General features: G+C 40.9%; 2 protein-coding genes across 3 annotated transcripts; one reads left to right on the top strand and one right to left on the bottom strand.

Moving 5' to 3' along the window:
- Positions 1 to 679: 679 nt before the first annotated feature.
- Positions 680 to 7,219, bottom strand: cdca4 (cell division cycle associated 4). Of its 2 annotated transcripts, none has more exons than XM_070842573.1 (2): positions 7,081 to 7,219; positions 680 to 3,345 (listed from the first exon to the last, which is right to left on the bottom strand). In XM_070842573.1, the coding sequence occupies exon 2, from the start codon at positions 3,334 to 3,336 to the stop codon at positions 2,416 to 2,418; it is 921 nt and encodes a 306-aa protein (XP_070698674.1). In that variant the 5' UTR covers positions 3,337 to 3,345; positions 7,081 to 7,219; the 3' UTR covers positions 680 to 2,415. The 2 variants fall into 2 exon arrangements, with proteins under 2 accessions (XP_070698674.1, XP_070698675.1); XM_070842574.1 differs by lacking the exon at positions 7,081 to 7,219 and adding an exon at positions 3,690 to 5,136.
- Positions 7,220 to 12,226: 5,007 nt separating this feature from the next.
- Positions 12,227 to 18,149, top strand: ahsa1b (AHA1, activator of heat shock protein ATPase homolog 1b). Its single transcript, XM_070842095.1, has 9 exons — positions 12,227 to 12,427; positions 13,505 to 13,695; positions 13,944 to 14,026; positions 14,120 to 14,237; positions 14,957 to 15,048; positions 15,197 to 15,325; positions 15,446 to 15,547; positions 15,705 to 15,756; positions 17,184 to 18,149. The coding sequence occupies exons 1-9, from the start codon at positions 12,348 to 12,350 to the stop codon at positions 17,354 to 17,356; spliced, it is 1,020 nt and encodes a 339-aa protein (XP_070698196.1). The 5' UTR covers positions 12,227 to 12,347; the 3' UTR covers positions 17,357 to 18,149.
- Positions 18,150 to 18,475: the final 326 nt, after the last annotated feature.

Genomic DNA, 18,475 nt, shown 5'->3' with positions numbered 1-18,475 from the left:
ACCAGAAGAAGAAAATTACTCACATCACCAAAATTATTTGGTAAATAGTCTGGAATAGACTTTTCTTAATTCTTTGGTACGAACACACCACAATACAACTGCCTTTCAGTCTAAATCAGTTCTAAACAGTTGCCTCAGTCAGTGATCAGTTGCTCTGAATGAGAAGTAAACAATCATGTGAGCATTTCAACAGAAACTAGAACTGTTAACACATTAAAGTCTGATGATATTCGACAATGATTCTTCGTGTCAACAAACCGATGAACACACTGAACCCAACACTTGCTTGATCCTGTAAAAAAAACAAGTATTGTGTCCAAAGCCATCGAGCCCCATTGTTGTCCAAAGACTATTAAAAACACATCAGTGAGCCACACGTGGCTGAAAATAACCCCCAACATTTGCGTAGCCTTTGCTAAAAACTAAAACACTACAATACGCAGCTGTATCAGCATATTAAAGAGAAAAGTACGTATTTGTGCCGGACTTGTTTTCAGTAGAGATGAATGGGCTCGGGGCCGAGTGCCACACATGGAGATGTCCCAAGGCGTTAGGTTGGTTGTGCTCTTTTCATGGTTCTTGTTGACAAAAAGAAATATATCCTTTATATTACCAGGTAGAAGCAGTAAAAACAATAAGCCGCTAACAAAACAAGTGATCAAACTCACACAACACCATCAATAGTTGCACCTTTTATTATAAAAAATATTTACAAAGATGCTACAATGTTTTTTTCCTTAATATAAAAAAATGCATACATTTTACAACGGTAATTAGTCTTTGAAGTTCTAGCTCCCATTCAGACCAGAGTGACATCCTTCAGGAGTGTTGTGGTAAGGTATTAATCGTGTCGTAATACTGTATTTTTGTCAATACATTTTGTTTGCCTGAGTTAATCTCTTCATCGTGATGATAAGGAACAATTTTGAAAAATGCATTTGATTTTCCACATCTTTAGGAGAAAGGCAACTGTTTGCATAAAGGAATTAAAGGACATTTAAGTCGTATACAATCATTTTGAAACACGTATGACAGAGCTGCATAGTGAATTGAATAGTAACCCGGTTATTATTATTACTACTACTACTACTAACAATAATAATAATAATAATAATAATAAAAAATGTGAGGAATAAATAGGTACTGCATTCAAAATTTGGATAAATATAATTTCAGTGGGCCGTGTGGTTGATCTGATACATCAAAATGTCATGTCTGTACCTAGATATAATAAATACAATAAATAAAAACAATAAATTAGATTGGGTTAACAAACAGAATTCTTCATTTGTAGTGCTAACAAATGAAAGAAAGAAATATGGCTTCTTGATGCAGTTATCACCCCGTGGTTTCTCCAAATGCTTTAAGACAAGCAATTATTATTATTGTTATTAGATCTGTACGTGAAGCAGGGCAGGAAACTTACTGTAACGTGTCCACCAGACACCGCAGACTCACCAGAAACAGTCAAATCTTAACCAGCATTTTGTTTGTGGTTGGCAGTAATTTCCCTGCCCTGCATAAAGCTTTGAAAAAATGAAAGAACAGCGCCTATAAAGTGTGACGATGCCAGTCCTGACACCTGTTACAGTCGACTTGTTATACCAAACCGTGGGAAGACACTGTCTCGAGTCTGGCTACATTAAAATCTTAAAAACCGCTTAGGAGGGAAAAATAATAATAATTATAATAATAATATCAAATGATACTTGCAAAATCCCCCAGCTGTATAATGCAAAAAATATATTTCTATATACACATACGTACATATACATATATTCCATTCATAATTGCTCAAATCTTTAGGAAAATATGCATTGATTCATAGATTTGGATTTACAATTTGTTCTGGTGTCTGATGCATGTAGTGTGATGAATTGTTCCTCAATCCATGTAACAATAAATAGAGATGGACAAAATGGCAGAGAATACGACCAGGAGGAGCTAGTATGACAGAATGTATGACAGACGTAAACATGGAAAGTACGTAAATAAGAATGCATCATGGTATAGGTAATTATCTTTGCCCTCTCACAGATATTGTTGCGTTTTGGATTTCATCAGCAAAGTAGGAAAGTAACTGCGTCGCCCACAGGCCGTGATGGCTTGTGAATCCCAAAATTGATAAAATTTCACCCTCGCTACTTTAACGGCCAATTACGTTTTGTTGAATAAAAGATGAAGGTCCCAACAGCAGCTGCCGACTTGCCTAAAGGGCCGTTAGGGCAGGCTAACTACACCTATAACAGCCGATCCCAAAATCTACTTGGCTTGCTGTTAATTTCCCACCTTGTCCCAAAACCTCCAACAATCTCCATGTGTAACAATACCACATACAGAACATGCACGTGTGTACTGTGCATAGTCTGGAAAGAGTCTGAGGGATCAGCACAGGCCAGAGGAATGTTCTGGGTTTCAGGATCCCACTATGATCTCCATGATGTGGTCCAGTTCGTTCAGGTCTGACCTGCAGCTCGCGCTGGAGCTCAGGGCCGTGGGCCCGTGAGAGGAAAGGCTCTCCAGCAGATCGTAAGGCCCCATCTTTGGGGCGCTCTGCATGCCTGTCAGCACCGTATCGAGGTCATAGTAGGACGGGTCCACGTCTGAAAACAGTTCCTCGAGCGCAGGGTCAGGGGGCGGCGCTGGGTGTTTGATCTCAAAAGTCCCAAAAACCTGCTCCCCTGTCCTGGAGTCTGCGCTCAGGTGGTCCCGGTCTGCCTCCTCTCCCTCCGACACACACTCCTCGCTGTCCTCCTCCTCATCCTCCTCGCACTCACCGTCTTCTTCTTCCTCCTCCCAGCAGGGTCCCATACCGAAGGGACCTGCCAGGTAAGAAGCGGAGGACAGCTGGGGGGAGACGGGCGACAAAGTGGACATGGTGACCTCTGTCTCCACGTCTCCTTCCATCACCACCTCTTCAGAGTGGTAGCCGTCCTCCAGGCCGACCACGGAGAAGGGCTTCGGGCTCTGCCCGGCCTGAGCTGCCGCGTCCGTCTGCCGGCACAGCACCTCGGTGGCCACCAGGCGGTCAGCGGGACACTGGGCGGCTGCCAGGGCCTGGGTCATTATCTGCCAGGTGCCGTCCTGGGTCATCTCCTCCTGGATCTGCCGCACCGTGTTAGCGATGAGCACCGAGCGGCACAGGTTCGGCTCCACCAGCATGTGGCAGAGCTGCAGCTTGATCAGCGACATGTCAAGCAGCGACTGCCGCTGCAGGCTGTAAGAGGACGTCATCGTCCGAGCCGTCGCAGCTGAAGCTGCCGGGGCCTGGTCACCACTGGAGACCGGCTCCTCCCCGGAGTCTGAGAACTTGCGCTTGGTGCCCTTCGGGAACATGTTGTTTGTCTGTGGTGATGGCGAGGAGACAGAAACACAGTCAGACATCTCACAGCCACACTTAACTGAACTAATTTATCACACTGAGAAACACACAAAATGCCTACATTTCAGAATTTCACTATAGCTACGATCATAGTAAAAAAGAATAAGTGCCATGTAATTAATTCTGTAAATGTGTGGTGTAGTGAGGCTATGTGTGGTATCTGTGTGTGAAAATGAGGGAGCTAGGACTACAAACTGCTCAACAGCAGCTGTGACTTTATAAATAAACTCTACAGGTTTAAACTCTGCATGAACTACAGTAAACAGTGAATTGTTTGTTGTAGTTTTTTTCTTAAAGTTTGCTATACCTTTCCTGTTGAGAGGCACAGGCAATAGCAATGCAGCTTGGTCCCGGCTGCAACGCTTCAAGTACTTTTGTACGAGCGACAAGCAGCTTTTGTTCAGCACCATTTCTGCCCATTTTAGGCCAGTCTGAGGCAAGACTCCTGCTGGGCGGAACAACCACACTTTTAACAGACCACTGAGCCACCGAAAATAGCATGGTTACCAACTAAATGCCGACGCTGCATCAAAGTAAGCACAGACTAGAGAGACCTTTGTCAGAAAACAGAAACAGCACTCAAGTTACATGATCAGTGCACTTTAATTCTTTCCCACTGCCACCTGTGATCAAGAAAATATCCTAATCAATAAGGTGCTTTTAGGGGGTAAAAGTGAGAAGAATGTGGAAAATAATAGCATTTACAATATTCACAATACAATATTACCACCATGAACCTCTAATATTTACAAAGGATTTCAGGTTTCCAGGTCTACACACACACGACACGCTTCAGAAACTAGTAGAACAAGATTTTCACTTTATCTTCACTGAGGGAGGGGAAGAAAAGTAGAGTCAACTTCCTTATTACACACCGTTTGGAGCACACAGATGTCTTACAGGAACAAAACAACGCTCCTGCCAACATTAAAGGCCCTCCGACTCCCCCAAAATAAACGGGAAGCAAGTAAATAGGAGTCGAAGCTCTGAACTGCAGTCTGTGGCATTTAATTTTCCATCAGACATAAAAATAGCGTGCAGTGTCCGGCTGTGTCTCCTCTGTGTAAAAACCTGTTGGCAGGGCATTTGAGTCAATGATTCCACTTGCTTCAAATTTCTATTTGCGATACATTTTTGTTTGGTTTTTTTTGTAAACAAAATAATCACAAAAAGTAAAACCAGTGGTACAAAAATATAGTGTTTATACATGTTGGGCTGTAAAAGCATGGCGTTAGGGTTTACAGAATAGAAAGCAAACAGCAAAAAAGTTGTTAACAATTTGACAAAAAAAAAAAAACTGGCCACTTTTCTGTGGAAACCAAGATGAACCCAAATGCACCAGACACTGCTGTTATTGTCACAGTTCATCTCCACACCAACAAAGCAGAATTTGTTGTTTTTTTTTTTTTTCTTTAAAAAGTTCATGTTAGGATGCCAGACAAAACTAAGGCCCTATAATCTGTGCAAATTACATACCATCTTACAATTAACACATTGTAGCACTCAGAAGATTTAACAGCCAAAAAAAAGGGGGGGCTGACAAAAACACCACATGGTTTTAACATTTTACATTTAATCAACATATAAGTGGGCACGTAATCAATCAGAAATTGATTGGAAACCCTCCTTTTACTGCACCCATCAATAGAGGGAGGTACTGTGCTTCTTCACACATTAAAATCTGACATAAAATGAGAAAAAAGGGATTAAATGACAGCCTCTGTCTTCACTCGATTAATCAGATGAATTATCTGGAATCAGCACCGTATTTTTAAAAAGTTATAATCCATACCAAAAAAAGGAGTCGATCTAATGTACAATGATTGGCTTGGGAGTCCTCGCTTGCATATAACATTTCCTGACAGTGGACAGAATAGGAAAAAAGTCATTTATGAAGGTACCTGGAGATCTAAAATACAAAAGGGTGAGAAAACAATTATGGACGTGTGCTGTCTTCTTGTGTGGTGCATTTGTGCTGGTCCCTGTTAAACAAGAGACACTAGAGAGCACTATCTCCCTAAAGGAAAAACAACAACAGTGTGTAAAAAAAAAACGTAAAGTAGAAAATGAAATACAACCAGACGACCTACAAGCTGAGAGAAAGCACACTGCACAGAGAATTAAAAAACAGTTGTGGACATGACAATTTGTTTTGTACAGGTATATTAATAAGTCTGGTTTTTTTGAACACCCTAGAGTTCAGCATTTTGGGGTTAAAGCTCAAGGATTCTACTTGGAAATCAATTTTAATTGTAAAACCCATAAAACTACAGAATAGTTTCACATTTTTTAATTTATTGTAGAGAAAAAAAAACTCAGATCGGGCTGAGAATCAGTTAGAAATGGATGTTTCTGATCTTGCACCTGGAGCAGACAAACATACATCTTACAGCTGACGCAAAAACCCATAAAATCAGACCTAAAGACGGTGAAAGGATAGATTGATTACCTAAATCTCACATGTTATCCTACTATTGTTCCCTTAATCAATTAGGCAAATTACAGTTTCAATAAATTCAAAGAAACTCCCTGCAGGGAAACACTTTGATGCATAAAAAATAAATGCATTTACACAAAATCCTTTTATAAACATTATAAAAGTCCTTGTGCATTGTTATTCTATGCAGCCGTCGTTGACGGTGCTGCCTGCAGCAGTAATTTATACTGAATCTAAGACATATTTTGTCTGCTTTGGATGCTTAATGGATAATTCTCATTACTATTCCTTTCATTTACACCTACACAGTCCTGTTGCATTATTTAATCAAGCCGTTTTAACAAGATTTAACCAGAAAATGCTGACATACATGATGTTCAAAAACTTCCAAAAAAAATAAAAATAAAAAACACCTCACTCAACTTACTATGCAAACAATGTTAGTATGTTTTATGCACTTGCACTAAACATGTTGTTAGGGGGGACCATTAGCCTGCTGCTAAGCTGGGCTCCTGTCTGGTGTATTATGCTAGGAGCCAGAAGCCAAACAAAATGCAGCCTCGCTTTACGTCAATGGCTCCTAGCATGGCCCATCCCCCACTGCACACTGGAGCTGCACTTCCACAGCACGCCGCGCTAAATTCATATAAATAAACTCACAACAACACGGATGCTTTAGTTTCCCCACACACACACACACAATCACACACCACCAAGCTTCACCCCCCGGTTTAAAAACAAGCTGTGGCCGCCTTGTTTAGAGCCGTGAGCCCCGCTGGAGGGAGCGGGTCCGGGCTGCTGGCCGTGACTGCCGCATGCTTTGTCTTTTCAGCATCAGAGCCACCGAGCGACAATGAGGCCATTTTGCGCTAGTAGCTAACAGCTAGCCGGCTAGCTATGCTAACAGTCTGGGGTTGTGCTTACGAGCTCGCCGCTAGCTAACATGGGCTAACATGTTCAGTGAAACGGATTATTTAACAAAAAAAAGATGTCTAAATCGGGGGTGTAAAACATTTGGCTTTTTTTGTGTCTAATTCTAGCTATTTCCTCTTTTAAAGAGAAAAGAGTGGATGCTAGCGAGCTGAAGCTAATTAGCCAAAAGCGCCCACCCACACATCCTCCGCGGTGCTTCCTCCTTTCTGGCCCAAAAAAACAAGAGTTTTCGCCGCTGCTCGGGCCGTTTAAGTTCCTAAAATAAACACAACACACGGTCACCCGGTTAAAACGACCACCGCCGGCCGGCTCGCTCCGCCGCACTCACCTCGCGTTTGTGTTATTTTATTCCCGTCTGGGTCATAGGATCGACGGCAGGGAAAGCGGAGATCAGGTTCAGATGAGATCATTCATGCCACGGCTTCAAAAACTGAAGTACCTCTGTCCTCCTGCTGCTGCTGCTGCTGCTGCTGTTGCTGCTGCTGCTGCTGCGGAGCGGACGGCAGGAGGGGAGGGAGGGAGGGAGGGAGGCAGGCAGGGAGAGGGAGGGGGAGGGGAGCCGACAAAAGCCTGCCATATGCCTGGGATTCCTCCCTAATGATTCCTCCCTGCTTCTCTCCCCCACTGATGCTTTAATTTGACAAACTAGTGAAAGCCTCTGTTTGGCATCCAGAGCAGGAAATAAAAAGTTACTTTAGTGTTTTTCTGCTTCTGCATTTGCAGAAAAAAAACAATAAAAAGCCCATGTGCACTAAAATATATTGTTTTTTAAGACTGCTGTGATTGTAGTGACTGAACTTTGTATAATTCTCCATTAATATTCCTGTTACGTCTTCATTTTTCATCTGTTTTTACAAGATTTGACAAGAAAATGCCAACTTTAATGATCAGATGTTAGTTTTGTGCCATTATGTGCATGTAAGACAGCTCAACTAATTCCTTTTTAATGATACCTCCCTGTTTCTCTCTCCTACTGATGCTTTAATTTGGCATCCAGAGCAAGAAATAAAAAGTTGCTTTAGTTATTCTGCTTCTGCATTTACAGAAAAACACCTCTGTTTTGTAAGCATTATAAAAGCCCATGTGCATGGTTATTCTGCTCTTCTGTGCAGCCAAAATATATTGATTTCAAGACATATTTTATCTAATTGTAGTGACTGAACTCATTTCATTTGAAGCTGCACATTCCTGTTATGTCCTTTGACAAGAAAACTTTCACGATGTTCTCACACTTATCAGGAACACCTGACTGAAATTATCATGCAAATAACGTGTTATTTGTTAGTTTTGTGACATTATGTGTTTGTAAGACAGCTTAACTAATTCCTTTTTAATGCTTTCTCCCTGTTTCTCTCTGCTACTGATGCTTTAATTCGACAAACTAGTTAAAGCCTCTTCTGCATTTACACATAAAAACATTTGACAGTTTTGTAAACATTATAAAAGCTCACGTGCACTAAAATATATGGATCTTAAGACATTCTGTCTGCTATGGATGCTGAACTGTCTTCATGTAATCAGAATCAGAATTACTTTAATAATCCCCAGGGGGAAATTGCTTTTTGTTACACACAGCTCCAAAAGAATAAGAATAAGAATAAAGTAATGATACAAATAATATCACTACTACTACTAATAATATATAACAACATGTACATTCAGAGTGAGGCGCTGTACTATATAATACTAATAATACTACTACCACTACTACTACTAATAATAATAATATATAACAACATGTACACTCAGAGTGAGGAGCTGTACTATATTATAATAATAATAATAATAATAATAATAATAATAATAATAATAATAATAGTAATAATAATAATAATATACAACAACATGTACACTTCGAGTGAGGAGCTGTATTATATAATAAATAATAATAATAATAATAATAATATATATAAAAATAAAATAATAATAATAAAGTAAAAAACGACCCTTACTGTAAATTTTGTCACTCTGTTTTTACAAGATTTGACTTTGTCTCAGTCAGATGTTACTTTTGTGACACAAAGCAATTTCCTGTGAAGGATTGATAAAGGAACTATTATGTGCATGTAAAACAGCTCAACTAATTCCTTTTGAATGCTTTCTCCCTGTTTATCTCTCATACTGATGCTTTAACATAACTTAGTTGCCTTTACTTTGGTGCTTTAATACACTGATTCAGATCCAAACTAAGTAACCAAAGTCACACAATAACACAAACTCTCAGATCGAGGCAGCGACAGATTGTTTTTGTCAACAGAGTCTGGTGGTTTTGAACTTAACATGAACAACAACTTAAGCATAATCATTTGTACAATGTACTCTTTTCATTACTTTCTACATTATAGTGATACTGAAGACATCAAAACCACAAAGGAACACATGGAATTATGTAGTAAACAAAAAACCGGAATATGTTTTATATTTTAGATTCTTTAAAGCAGTCACATTTCGCTCTGATGACAGCTTTGCACTCTCAGTCAGCTTCAAATGGTTTTCAGTCAACACGAGCGCCTCGCCAAGAGTTAATTTGTCGAATTTCTTGCCTTCTTAATGAGTTTGAGACCATCAGTTGTGTCGTGCAGACGTAGGGTTGATACGCAGATCTACACAGTGAATTTGCTCTATTCAACCACTGTTTTAATCCATATGTATTATAATTGTATAGAAGCAGAGAGCAAAGATGCTGAAATAAATGTGGGATGCTCATGTACAGGTTCCCTTATATACATGAGGTGGATGGATGTGACAGGATGTGGATCCAAACAGAATAAACTGTTTATAACCTGCAGAAATGTAGGTTTCTCCATTTATGTAGTAAATAATCAGCAGATGAATCCATAATGAAAATAATCCGTAGCTGCAGTCACGTCCAACAGCAATATTCTGCTTTTATATGAATGCTTGAGGATTATAATCTAATGAAATATAATCGTTTAACAGTCACACGAGACATTTTGAGTATTTAAACAGAGTATTATTCATACTTTTACTGAAGTAAAGGATCTGAGTACTTCCTCCACTAGTTTTCTCCTCCTCTCTGCAGTCATCCAGTCTGTTCTCTGTACATCCGTCACAGTCTGGTTTGATTCTCCTTGTATCAGTTTGGCTGCAGAGAAAATCATCGGTTCTTCATCCAGGACTTATACACATCCAGAGTCAGGAAACGGGGAGCAAACATCACTTCAGACCCAAAACACCCTGGACACAACCTCTTCCAGCCCCCTCCGGCTACAGATCACTGTACGCCAAAACAACCAGACACAAAAACAGCTTCTACCCACAGACCATCGCTCTAATGAACACTTAAATCTGTCATGGAGTCAGAGAAAATCCCTGTGCAATAATTCTGGTACTTATTCTAAAATATATTCTGTATGCAGTCTAGAAAACAGCTTTTGTTGGCAAGCACAAATCTAAACACGCTGTATATAGTTAATGTACATCCATCCATCCATCCTGACACTGAGCGACACATAGAGACAGACAACCACTCACACCTACAATGTCTTTGGGCCGTTGGAGGAAGCTGGAGTATCCAGAGAAAACCCACGCGGGCACAGGAGGAACATGCAAACTCCACGCAGACAAACCGCAAAGCTGCCGACCAGCAGATTAAACAAAAAATGATAAGTTTTCATGTTTTTATTGAACACAACATGTAAACATTCACAGTCCAGGGTGGAAAAAGTATGTGAACCCCTAGGCTTATGATTTCTCCAAGAGCTAATTGGAGCCAGGAGTCAGCCAACCTGGAGTCCAATCAATGTGATGAGATTGGATGTGTTGGTTAAAGCTGCCCTGCCCTATAAAAAACACACACCAGTTTTGAGTTTGCTGTTCTCAAGAGGCATTACCTGATGTGAACCGTGCCTCGCACAAAACAGCTCTCAGAAGATCTACGATCAAGAATTGTTGACTTGCATGAAGCTGGAAAGGGTTACAAAAGTATCTCTAAAAGCCTTGATGTCCACGTGTCCACGGTAAAACAGACTGTCTACAAATGGAGAAAGTTCAGCACTGTTGCTACTCTCCCTAGGTGTGGTTGTCCTGTAAAGATGACTGTGAGAGCACAGCGCAGAATGCTCAATGAGGTGAAGAAGAATCCTAGAGTGTCAGCTAAAGACTTACAGAAACCTGTTGACAAATCTACAATAAGTAAAACATTAAACAAGAATGGAGTTCATGGGAGGACACCACGGAGGAAAACATTGCTGTCCAAAAAAAAACATTGCTGCACGTTTGAAGTTTGCAAAAGAGCACCTGGATGTTCCACAGCACTACTGGCAAAATATTCTGTGCACAGATGAAACCAAAATTGAGTTGTTTGGAAGGAACACACAACTATATGTGTGGAGGAAAAAATGCACAGCACACCAACATCAAAACCTCATCCCAACTGTGAAATATGGTGGAGGGGGCATCATGGTTTGGGGCTGCTTTGCTGCCTCAGGGCCTGGACGGATAGCTGTCATCGAGGGAAAAATGAATTCCCAAGTTTATCAAGACATTTTGCAGGAAAACTTAAGACCATCTGTCCGCCAACTGAAGCTCAACAGAGGATGGGTGATGCAACAGGACAACGACCTAAAGCATAGAAGTAAATCAACAACAGAATGGCTTCAACAGAAGAAAATACGCCTTCTGGAGTGGCCCAGTCAGAGTCCTGACCTCAACCCGATTGAGATACTGTGGAATGACCTCAAGAGACCGATTCACATCAGACATCCCAAGAATATTGCTGAACTGAAACAGTTTTGTACAGAGGAATGGTCCAAAATTCCTCCTGACCGTTGTGCAGGTCTAATCTGCAACTACAGGAAACGTTTGGTTGAGGTTATTGCTGCCAAAGGAGGGTCAACCAGTTATTAAATCCAAAGGTTCACATACTTTTTCCACCCTGTACTGTGAATGTTTACATGTTGTGTTCAATAAAAACATGAAAACTTATAATTTTTTGTGCAGTATTAGTTTAAGCAGACTGTGTTTGTCTAGTGATGTGACTTAGATGAAGATCAGAACATATTTTATGAAGAATTTATGCAGAAATCCAAGTAATCCCAAAGGGTTCACATACTTTTTCTTGCTACTGTATGTATATTTAAATATATAATACATGGAGGTTACATGTTTATGCATAAATTAGATATTTGTTTACATCTTATTGTTTCCCTGATTGTTTATTTATGTGTAAGTACACAAGAGCAGCTGATTCTGCTCCTGTGAGACATTAGCCTCATTAGAATAACCTGCATTAAATGCAAAATACGCACTGTCCTCAAACGCATCTTTTGGAGAATAAAACAGGACATTTTAATAAAATACAGCCGTTTCTCACACTTTATCCAGAGGTAGGAACTGTTCTTCTGGGGTTTTTGTTTTTTTTCTAGTTCGCTCTAAGGTTCCGCTTCTAGTTGTTTCCAGCCAGTGTGCGCAGTCGGAAGATAAAGGCTGCAGCACCGCTCAGAAGGAGCCAGCAGCAGCAGCTAGAGGCTTCTAGAAACAACGTGCACCGGGACAGTCGCCGGCAAACGGTCTCCGCTCTCCGCCCCGCAGCCTCGCACATTCACGCTCTGTTACCACCATCCAGCCCGGACGATGGCCAAGTGGGGAGAAGGGGACCCTCGTTGGATCGTGGAGGAGAGAGCCGACGCGACTAATGTCAACAACTGGCACTGGTGAGATGCCATGAAAGGACACTGGCTGCTAAGCTAGCAAGCTAATGCTAACACCACACACTCAGCTAGCATTTGGAGGTGGAGGAGGGGGGGGCGGGGGAATGGGGGCATTTAGGAGGGGTTAGGTCCTCTGTTAGGACCAGTTAAAGCCAGGGGTATTTCCATAGACAGCTCTGAGTATAAACTGTAGGGTATTATTAACGTAAAGGGTGATTTCTGAGGGAGCTAACCTGCTCGTTTGCATGTTAGCTTCGCCTGTAGCTAGCTAGCATTGAGGTGATTAGCCGTGTGTGGTTATCACCACTATTAGTGTTACAACACACGTGTTTCTGTGTAATAACACCCTGTGTAGTGTAATCATGTGTTTAGAAAGCCTCCAGGTGATTTTAATCTGAAACTCGTTTAAAAATCTCTGCAACAGATCGAGGTTTTGTTGTCCTTGCAGCTGTTTCTGTCTAGTTAGATATAAGTGGCAGTAAGTGTTGCAGCACACATCACATATACTGAGTTTCTACACTTAGTTGCCAGTTTATTAGGTACACCGAGCTAAAGCTAATGCAGTTTAACACAATTGCTCTGCAACAAACTCCCTTCATGAAGGTTTTGGTTGAAAGTGGTGCAGAGAGGTGTTGCCTTATTGGAATTAATTGTTTCTATCACATAGACTCTAAAATGGCTCTTAGATAACCCAATCTTTGGGCCATATTAGTGTTTTAAGCTCTTTTATTTGATTTCCTGTGTGCATATTACTTCAGGTCAATGTGGTATAACATGCAGCATTTGTTTGTGGTGTTCTCGGCTTCCAGGCAGCTGATAGTTCAGGTTTTTATCAGCTCAGTGTTAAAATTAACATAAAACTTGTATGACAAAAGGTTTTTTGTCAATGACAGTGTTGGTTTTCTTTTAGAGGAAAATATCTGACTGGTAAGAGGATGAATCCAGCCAGAATATGCATACTGTGAATCCTTAAAGTCTGACTTGGTGTCTGGTTTTCTGATGTATGTTTGGATGGTTGTAAATGAAAGAACAGTTTTGGATGTGCTCTCTCATCGCTGCGTTCTCTGCTGGACTTCTCAGGACTGAACGAGATGCAACAAACTGGTCGTCGGACAAGTTAAAAGCCCTGCTGCTCGGCGTGAGCGTGGAGAACGACGATGGACTGTGCGAGGTGACAGATGTCGGCAAGGTGGAAGGAGAGGCCTCGATTAACAACCGCAAAGGGAAACTTATTTTCTTCTATGAATGGAACCTGAAAGCTACTTGGACTGGTGAGTAGAAAACCTTAGTAGAAATGCTTTTAGCTTTTGCTGTGGGGCCAAATTTGGTTTAATATCTGTGTGTAAAATTGGTTTACGTCTGCTAACAGTGGTGGTGACTGAGTGAATACAGAGGAAACAGGAAACGTCATCACCTGTGTACTGCAGTGCTCATTTCCTGGAAAGACACGTCAAATTCTGCATCATAGAAAAGAGGCTTTGAATCTCTGCTTACTTTTGTATTTTCTTTATTTTATCAGGAAAGTCGAAAGCAGGAATCAAATATACAGGAACAATTGAAGTTCCAAACCTTTCTGACGAGAACGACATGGAGGATCTTGACGTAAGTTTCCCCAAAGAACCGATGTTTAATAATCCAAAGTGACCTGAACGGTAGCGACAGCGCGTTGACACTCGACCTGTGATCTCTGCCCAGATTTCTGTATCGTTGAATAAAGATGAACCGAGCACGCCGCTGACCAACCTGATGAAGACAAAAGGAGCGGAGAAAATCCGTGAAGCCCTGGGAAGCTACGTTGGGTTCTTAAAATCAGGTGCGTGAAAACAGTCTCATTTTTTAAAGGAGCAGTCGGTGATCGGTGAACACCAGATCAGTTCTCAGCCTCAAATTGATCGTCAAGTCCGTACTGAGTGTAACTGTAATTTAAATGGTCAGAGAAATTGATTTGGTTTTAAAGGATAACTTCTAGATTTTTAAACCTGGGCTCCATTTTTACATGTTTTGGGTTCAAAATGGCCTGTAGGTACGTAAAGGATTGGTCCAGTAGACCAGCAGCTGCCAGACAGGCAGAGTAGGTCCTATAAAAGAGCTTGTTTTAGCCACTGACAGGCTCAGAGTATTATTCTAAGTGTGCGACAGCATTATGGAAAGGATCCCTACAGAGAGAGACCTGGAAGATCCTTTTGGTTCAACCACAAACAGCTGTTATATCGTTCTCTGCACACACACCAGACTACATTCACTAAAACAGAAATTCTACCCTGCAGAACAAATTACAAAACATTGTTGAACCAAAACTGTTAAAAAAAGATTTACAAATACCAAAGTCGTCCTTTAATTAAAAGTAAGAGGCTGTAAGAGAGGCCATGAAATAAACATTTGTTAGATATGAAAACAGAAATGTTATTTTCTCAACAGTGTCGTCTCTTTTCTAATTTTATAGTTAAACTCTTTGCTCATATAAAGTGGATTATTCTGTGTCTGGCTGTTATTACAGTATCGATGAGAGAATTATTTCTTTTCTTATTGCAGAGTTCACACAGGGGATGATCCTGCCTACAGCCAACGGTGTGGCCAAGCTTGACTCCACATCACAGTCCAAAGCCAAGCTGGATAAAACTCGGGTTCGTGTTCAGTCAGATACATTTCAGTTTCAGTCAAAGCTCTCGTCCTTAAATTATTTACTGTAACAGAATAATCAGTTATGAGGCAGCAGTGTTTCCCTGTTTTTGTCCTCCCTCATTAGACGTTTGTTCCTTTTGTGTGAAACAGATTTCGTCCTCCAGCAGCACAGCTGCTCCCGTCAACTCCGGCGTCAAGATCCCCACCTGTAAATTCAGCATGAGGGAAACGTTCCTCACGTCTCCGGCTGATCTCTTCAGGGTCTTCCTCAACCAGGAGGTGAGACTCCCCTGGGTGCTCTGGTTCTTCTCCACAGAAGAGACGGCTGACGAACATGATTTTAAAAAGCTTAATTTTAGCTGTTTGTCTGAAGCGTTTGTCTCTCTGGTGGATCTGCAGATGGTGCAGGCGTTCACACACGCTCCGGCCTCAGTAGACGGAGAGAGGGGCGGAAAGTTTCGTCTGCTGGAGGGAAACGTTTTCGGTGAATTCACAGAGCTGGTGAGACTTCAGCTTTCTTTTAAACCGTTTAAAAGTAACATGGAATATATTCACCTTTTCATATCAGTGATCCAGAGCTGGACTTGTTTTTGTTCTGTATTCTGTTGTGCTCTTTATTACCGTCACATGAACTCAACACTGATTCTGTCTCCTCCAGATACCTGATGAGAAAATAGTTATGAAGTGGAGGTATAACAACTGGCCCTGCGGTACGTTGATTTATTTATATTTTATATCTTTATAAGTGTAACTCCTCTCACCGGATCAATCCAGGCTGTTTGCTCCAATCCTCAGAGTTTTCTGCTCTCTCTCTCCCCCCTCTATCTCCCCCCTCTCTCTCTCTCTCTCTCTCTCTCTCTCAGGAGCTCTTTGTCTCTATTGTGTAAACTACTGTGAATAATGAGTCTCTAGAGTTTTAACGTAATTAATTAACGTTATTTAGAAGACAATTGTTAGTGAATGTTCAACCTCGTAACTCTTAAACAACATAATCTCCAGTGAACGATGAGTCTCCATCAGGGAATGTCTGAAAATGAGCGATTTCATGGTCGGTTCTATCTCAGCGTTGGCCTCGTGAGGGTCCAGCTGATTTAAACCAGTAGTATGAGCCATTTTCAACCCATGAAGTTCAGATTTTTATACATTTAGTAAGAAACGTCAATATTAACATCAGCATTGACGCGTTTCCTTTCAGTATCACTTAGCGTACGGCTCAATAAACAGGGTTTAGTGTGCAGTGGCTCCATTTTCACAACGTGTGTGTGTGTGTGTGTGTGTGTGTGTGGCTTGCTGCCTTGCAAACTACATCTGCTGAAACACTTTTAGTAAAAATGGCTGGTTTGCCTGTTTTTCCTGCTCTCCCTCGTTCCATCTTTTGTGATTTGATAAAACCAGTTGTCCAATTTAAAGACGTTTTTATGTTCAGGTCATTTTAAATGTAATTTTATGGTATTTTGACATTTCATAAACAAATATATGATTAATCAATAAGTAGACTAATCAACAGTAGAACATGTTCTAACTGCAGATTACTGAGAAACAATAAACTAAATGTCTTTGACTGTCACATCAATTATTGGTCCGTTAGTCAGAAATAACAAAACGTAGAATTGTTTCACTTCTGGAAAAGTCATGTTTCTTTTTTATTCTCTCTCATAAAAAAAAAAAAAAAACCTGGAAAGATGAGACACAGTTCTTAATGCTGGATTTGAGTGTTTTCCTCTTTTCATATATATTTCTTATGATTCTCTTTCTTTAATTCCCGTAGCTTCCATGTAATATCACACAGACTAAATCAATAAAAAAATAAATAAATCACTATGTGCATTCGCCACATAGGACACACGTCTTTGTATTGGATTTTAGTGCTTCTAGTATTTTATAGAAAAGGAAAAGTCGTGATTTATTTCACTAGCTGGTGTGTAATGTGACTCTGAAGCACTAAAATCCATTGTTCTCCAAAGGTGTGTCTCCTGTTTGTACAGTGTGGTGATAGTTCCACAGGACTGACTCGGAGTGAAATGTCGTTCTGGGTCCTTGAAGAGTTGAAACGGGCTGACGTCTCTCCCGTTGTTTTACCCTCTCGGACCGTCTTTACTAACTAAAACTAACGTGTGGTCGTGTTTCTGCTCCTCAGAGCATTACGCAACAATCTCGCTGACCTTCTTGGACCGGAGCAGCGAGACGGAGCTGAAGGTGGAGTGCCGAGGCGTCCCGGACGACGAGGAGGAGCGGACGAAAGAGGGCTGGAAGAGATACTACTTTGAAGCTATAAAACAGACATTTGGCTACGGAGCGCGGCTCTTCTGAACACGGCCTGCTGTAGCGCTGCTTTCGTTTCCGTTCTCAATTTTTAAACTTCTTGTCCTTCGATCTCTCTCTGGCACAAGACGTCCCGTTGTAAACTCATAGCACGAGTTAAGGAAAGAGATGAAGTAGGTGAGGCCGACCTGTCACCTGTCTGTGTGCGTGCGTGTGTGTGTCTGTGTGCGTGAGAGTGTAAATGTTTTAATTTTGGAACATATTTAAATCTAGATTCCCCCTTCGTCAGTATTTGGTTGAGTCTTTCAAAGGAGCGTAAATGGACTGTGCCTTTGGATGGAAAACGGATTAAATAAAGCAAAGAAGAATCTATTCAACCACTAATGCAAATTGGCCTCCACTTCTATAAATATGTAATTAATGCAAGAGATGAAATAAATGTTGGTTTTCTTTTATTTGAAAAAAAAAACATTTCGCTTTAAAAACGATTTTTTAATTTTATTTTACTCTTTAGTCAAGTGTAACTGTAGTGAAGATGCTTTCAGCCGAGATGCATGTTTCGTTTCAAGCTGCCAGACGGAGGAATGACGACTGGATCTGAACTTTACTCGTGAAGTTTGCCACCTGTAGCCAAGCAGCACTGTACTCAGTTGTTTCGTCCAGGTCTGATTTCATGCACGTTACGAGCTCGGACCTTCAGCGGGAGCGTCGGCGCCGATGTTCGTCAGTGATGGAACGTGACAACGGTTCGTGCAGTTGGCTAGCAGAGCGACGTTCACAGGCATTTTGCTGTATTTGGCTTCAAAATGTACATTTCCAGTAAAACATTTTCAGAACAAAAGTGCATCTATTTATTCATCATTTCATTCACGATGTAAAAAAAGATTAGTTGGTTGGAATAAACCACTCCCTGTATGCTCCTCATTTGTTTTTATTTATGTGAGCACGTCCTTTTTAACTTCTTCACATTAAATTTGTCACCACAGGAGTCGAGATGAACTTATTTATTTACAGTTTGATTACAGTTCACATGCAAAGGTTCACCGTCTTTAAAACGTTAAGTTACAAGTGCTTTAAAAACAGAAACCGCATTAACAAGCACTTCTTCTGGTTTTAATCACCTAAAATGGTGTCAAACATTCGGATGCAGAGGTTTTACCATTTCAA

The sequence above is a fragment of the Pempheris klunzingeri genome, chromosome 13, assembly GCF_042242105.1.
Source record: "Pempheris klunzingeri isolate RE-2024b chromosome 13, fPemKlu1.hap1, whole genome shotgun sequence".
Taxonomy (NCBI): Eukaryota; Metazoa; Chordata; class Actinopteri; order Acropomatiformes; family Pempheridae; genus Pempheris; species Pempheris klunzingeri.
This window is presented reverse-complemented; position numbering and strand designations above follow the sequence as displayed.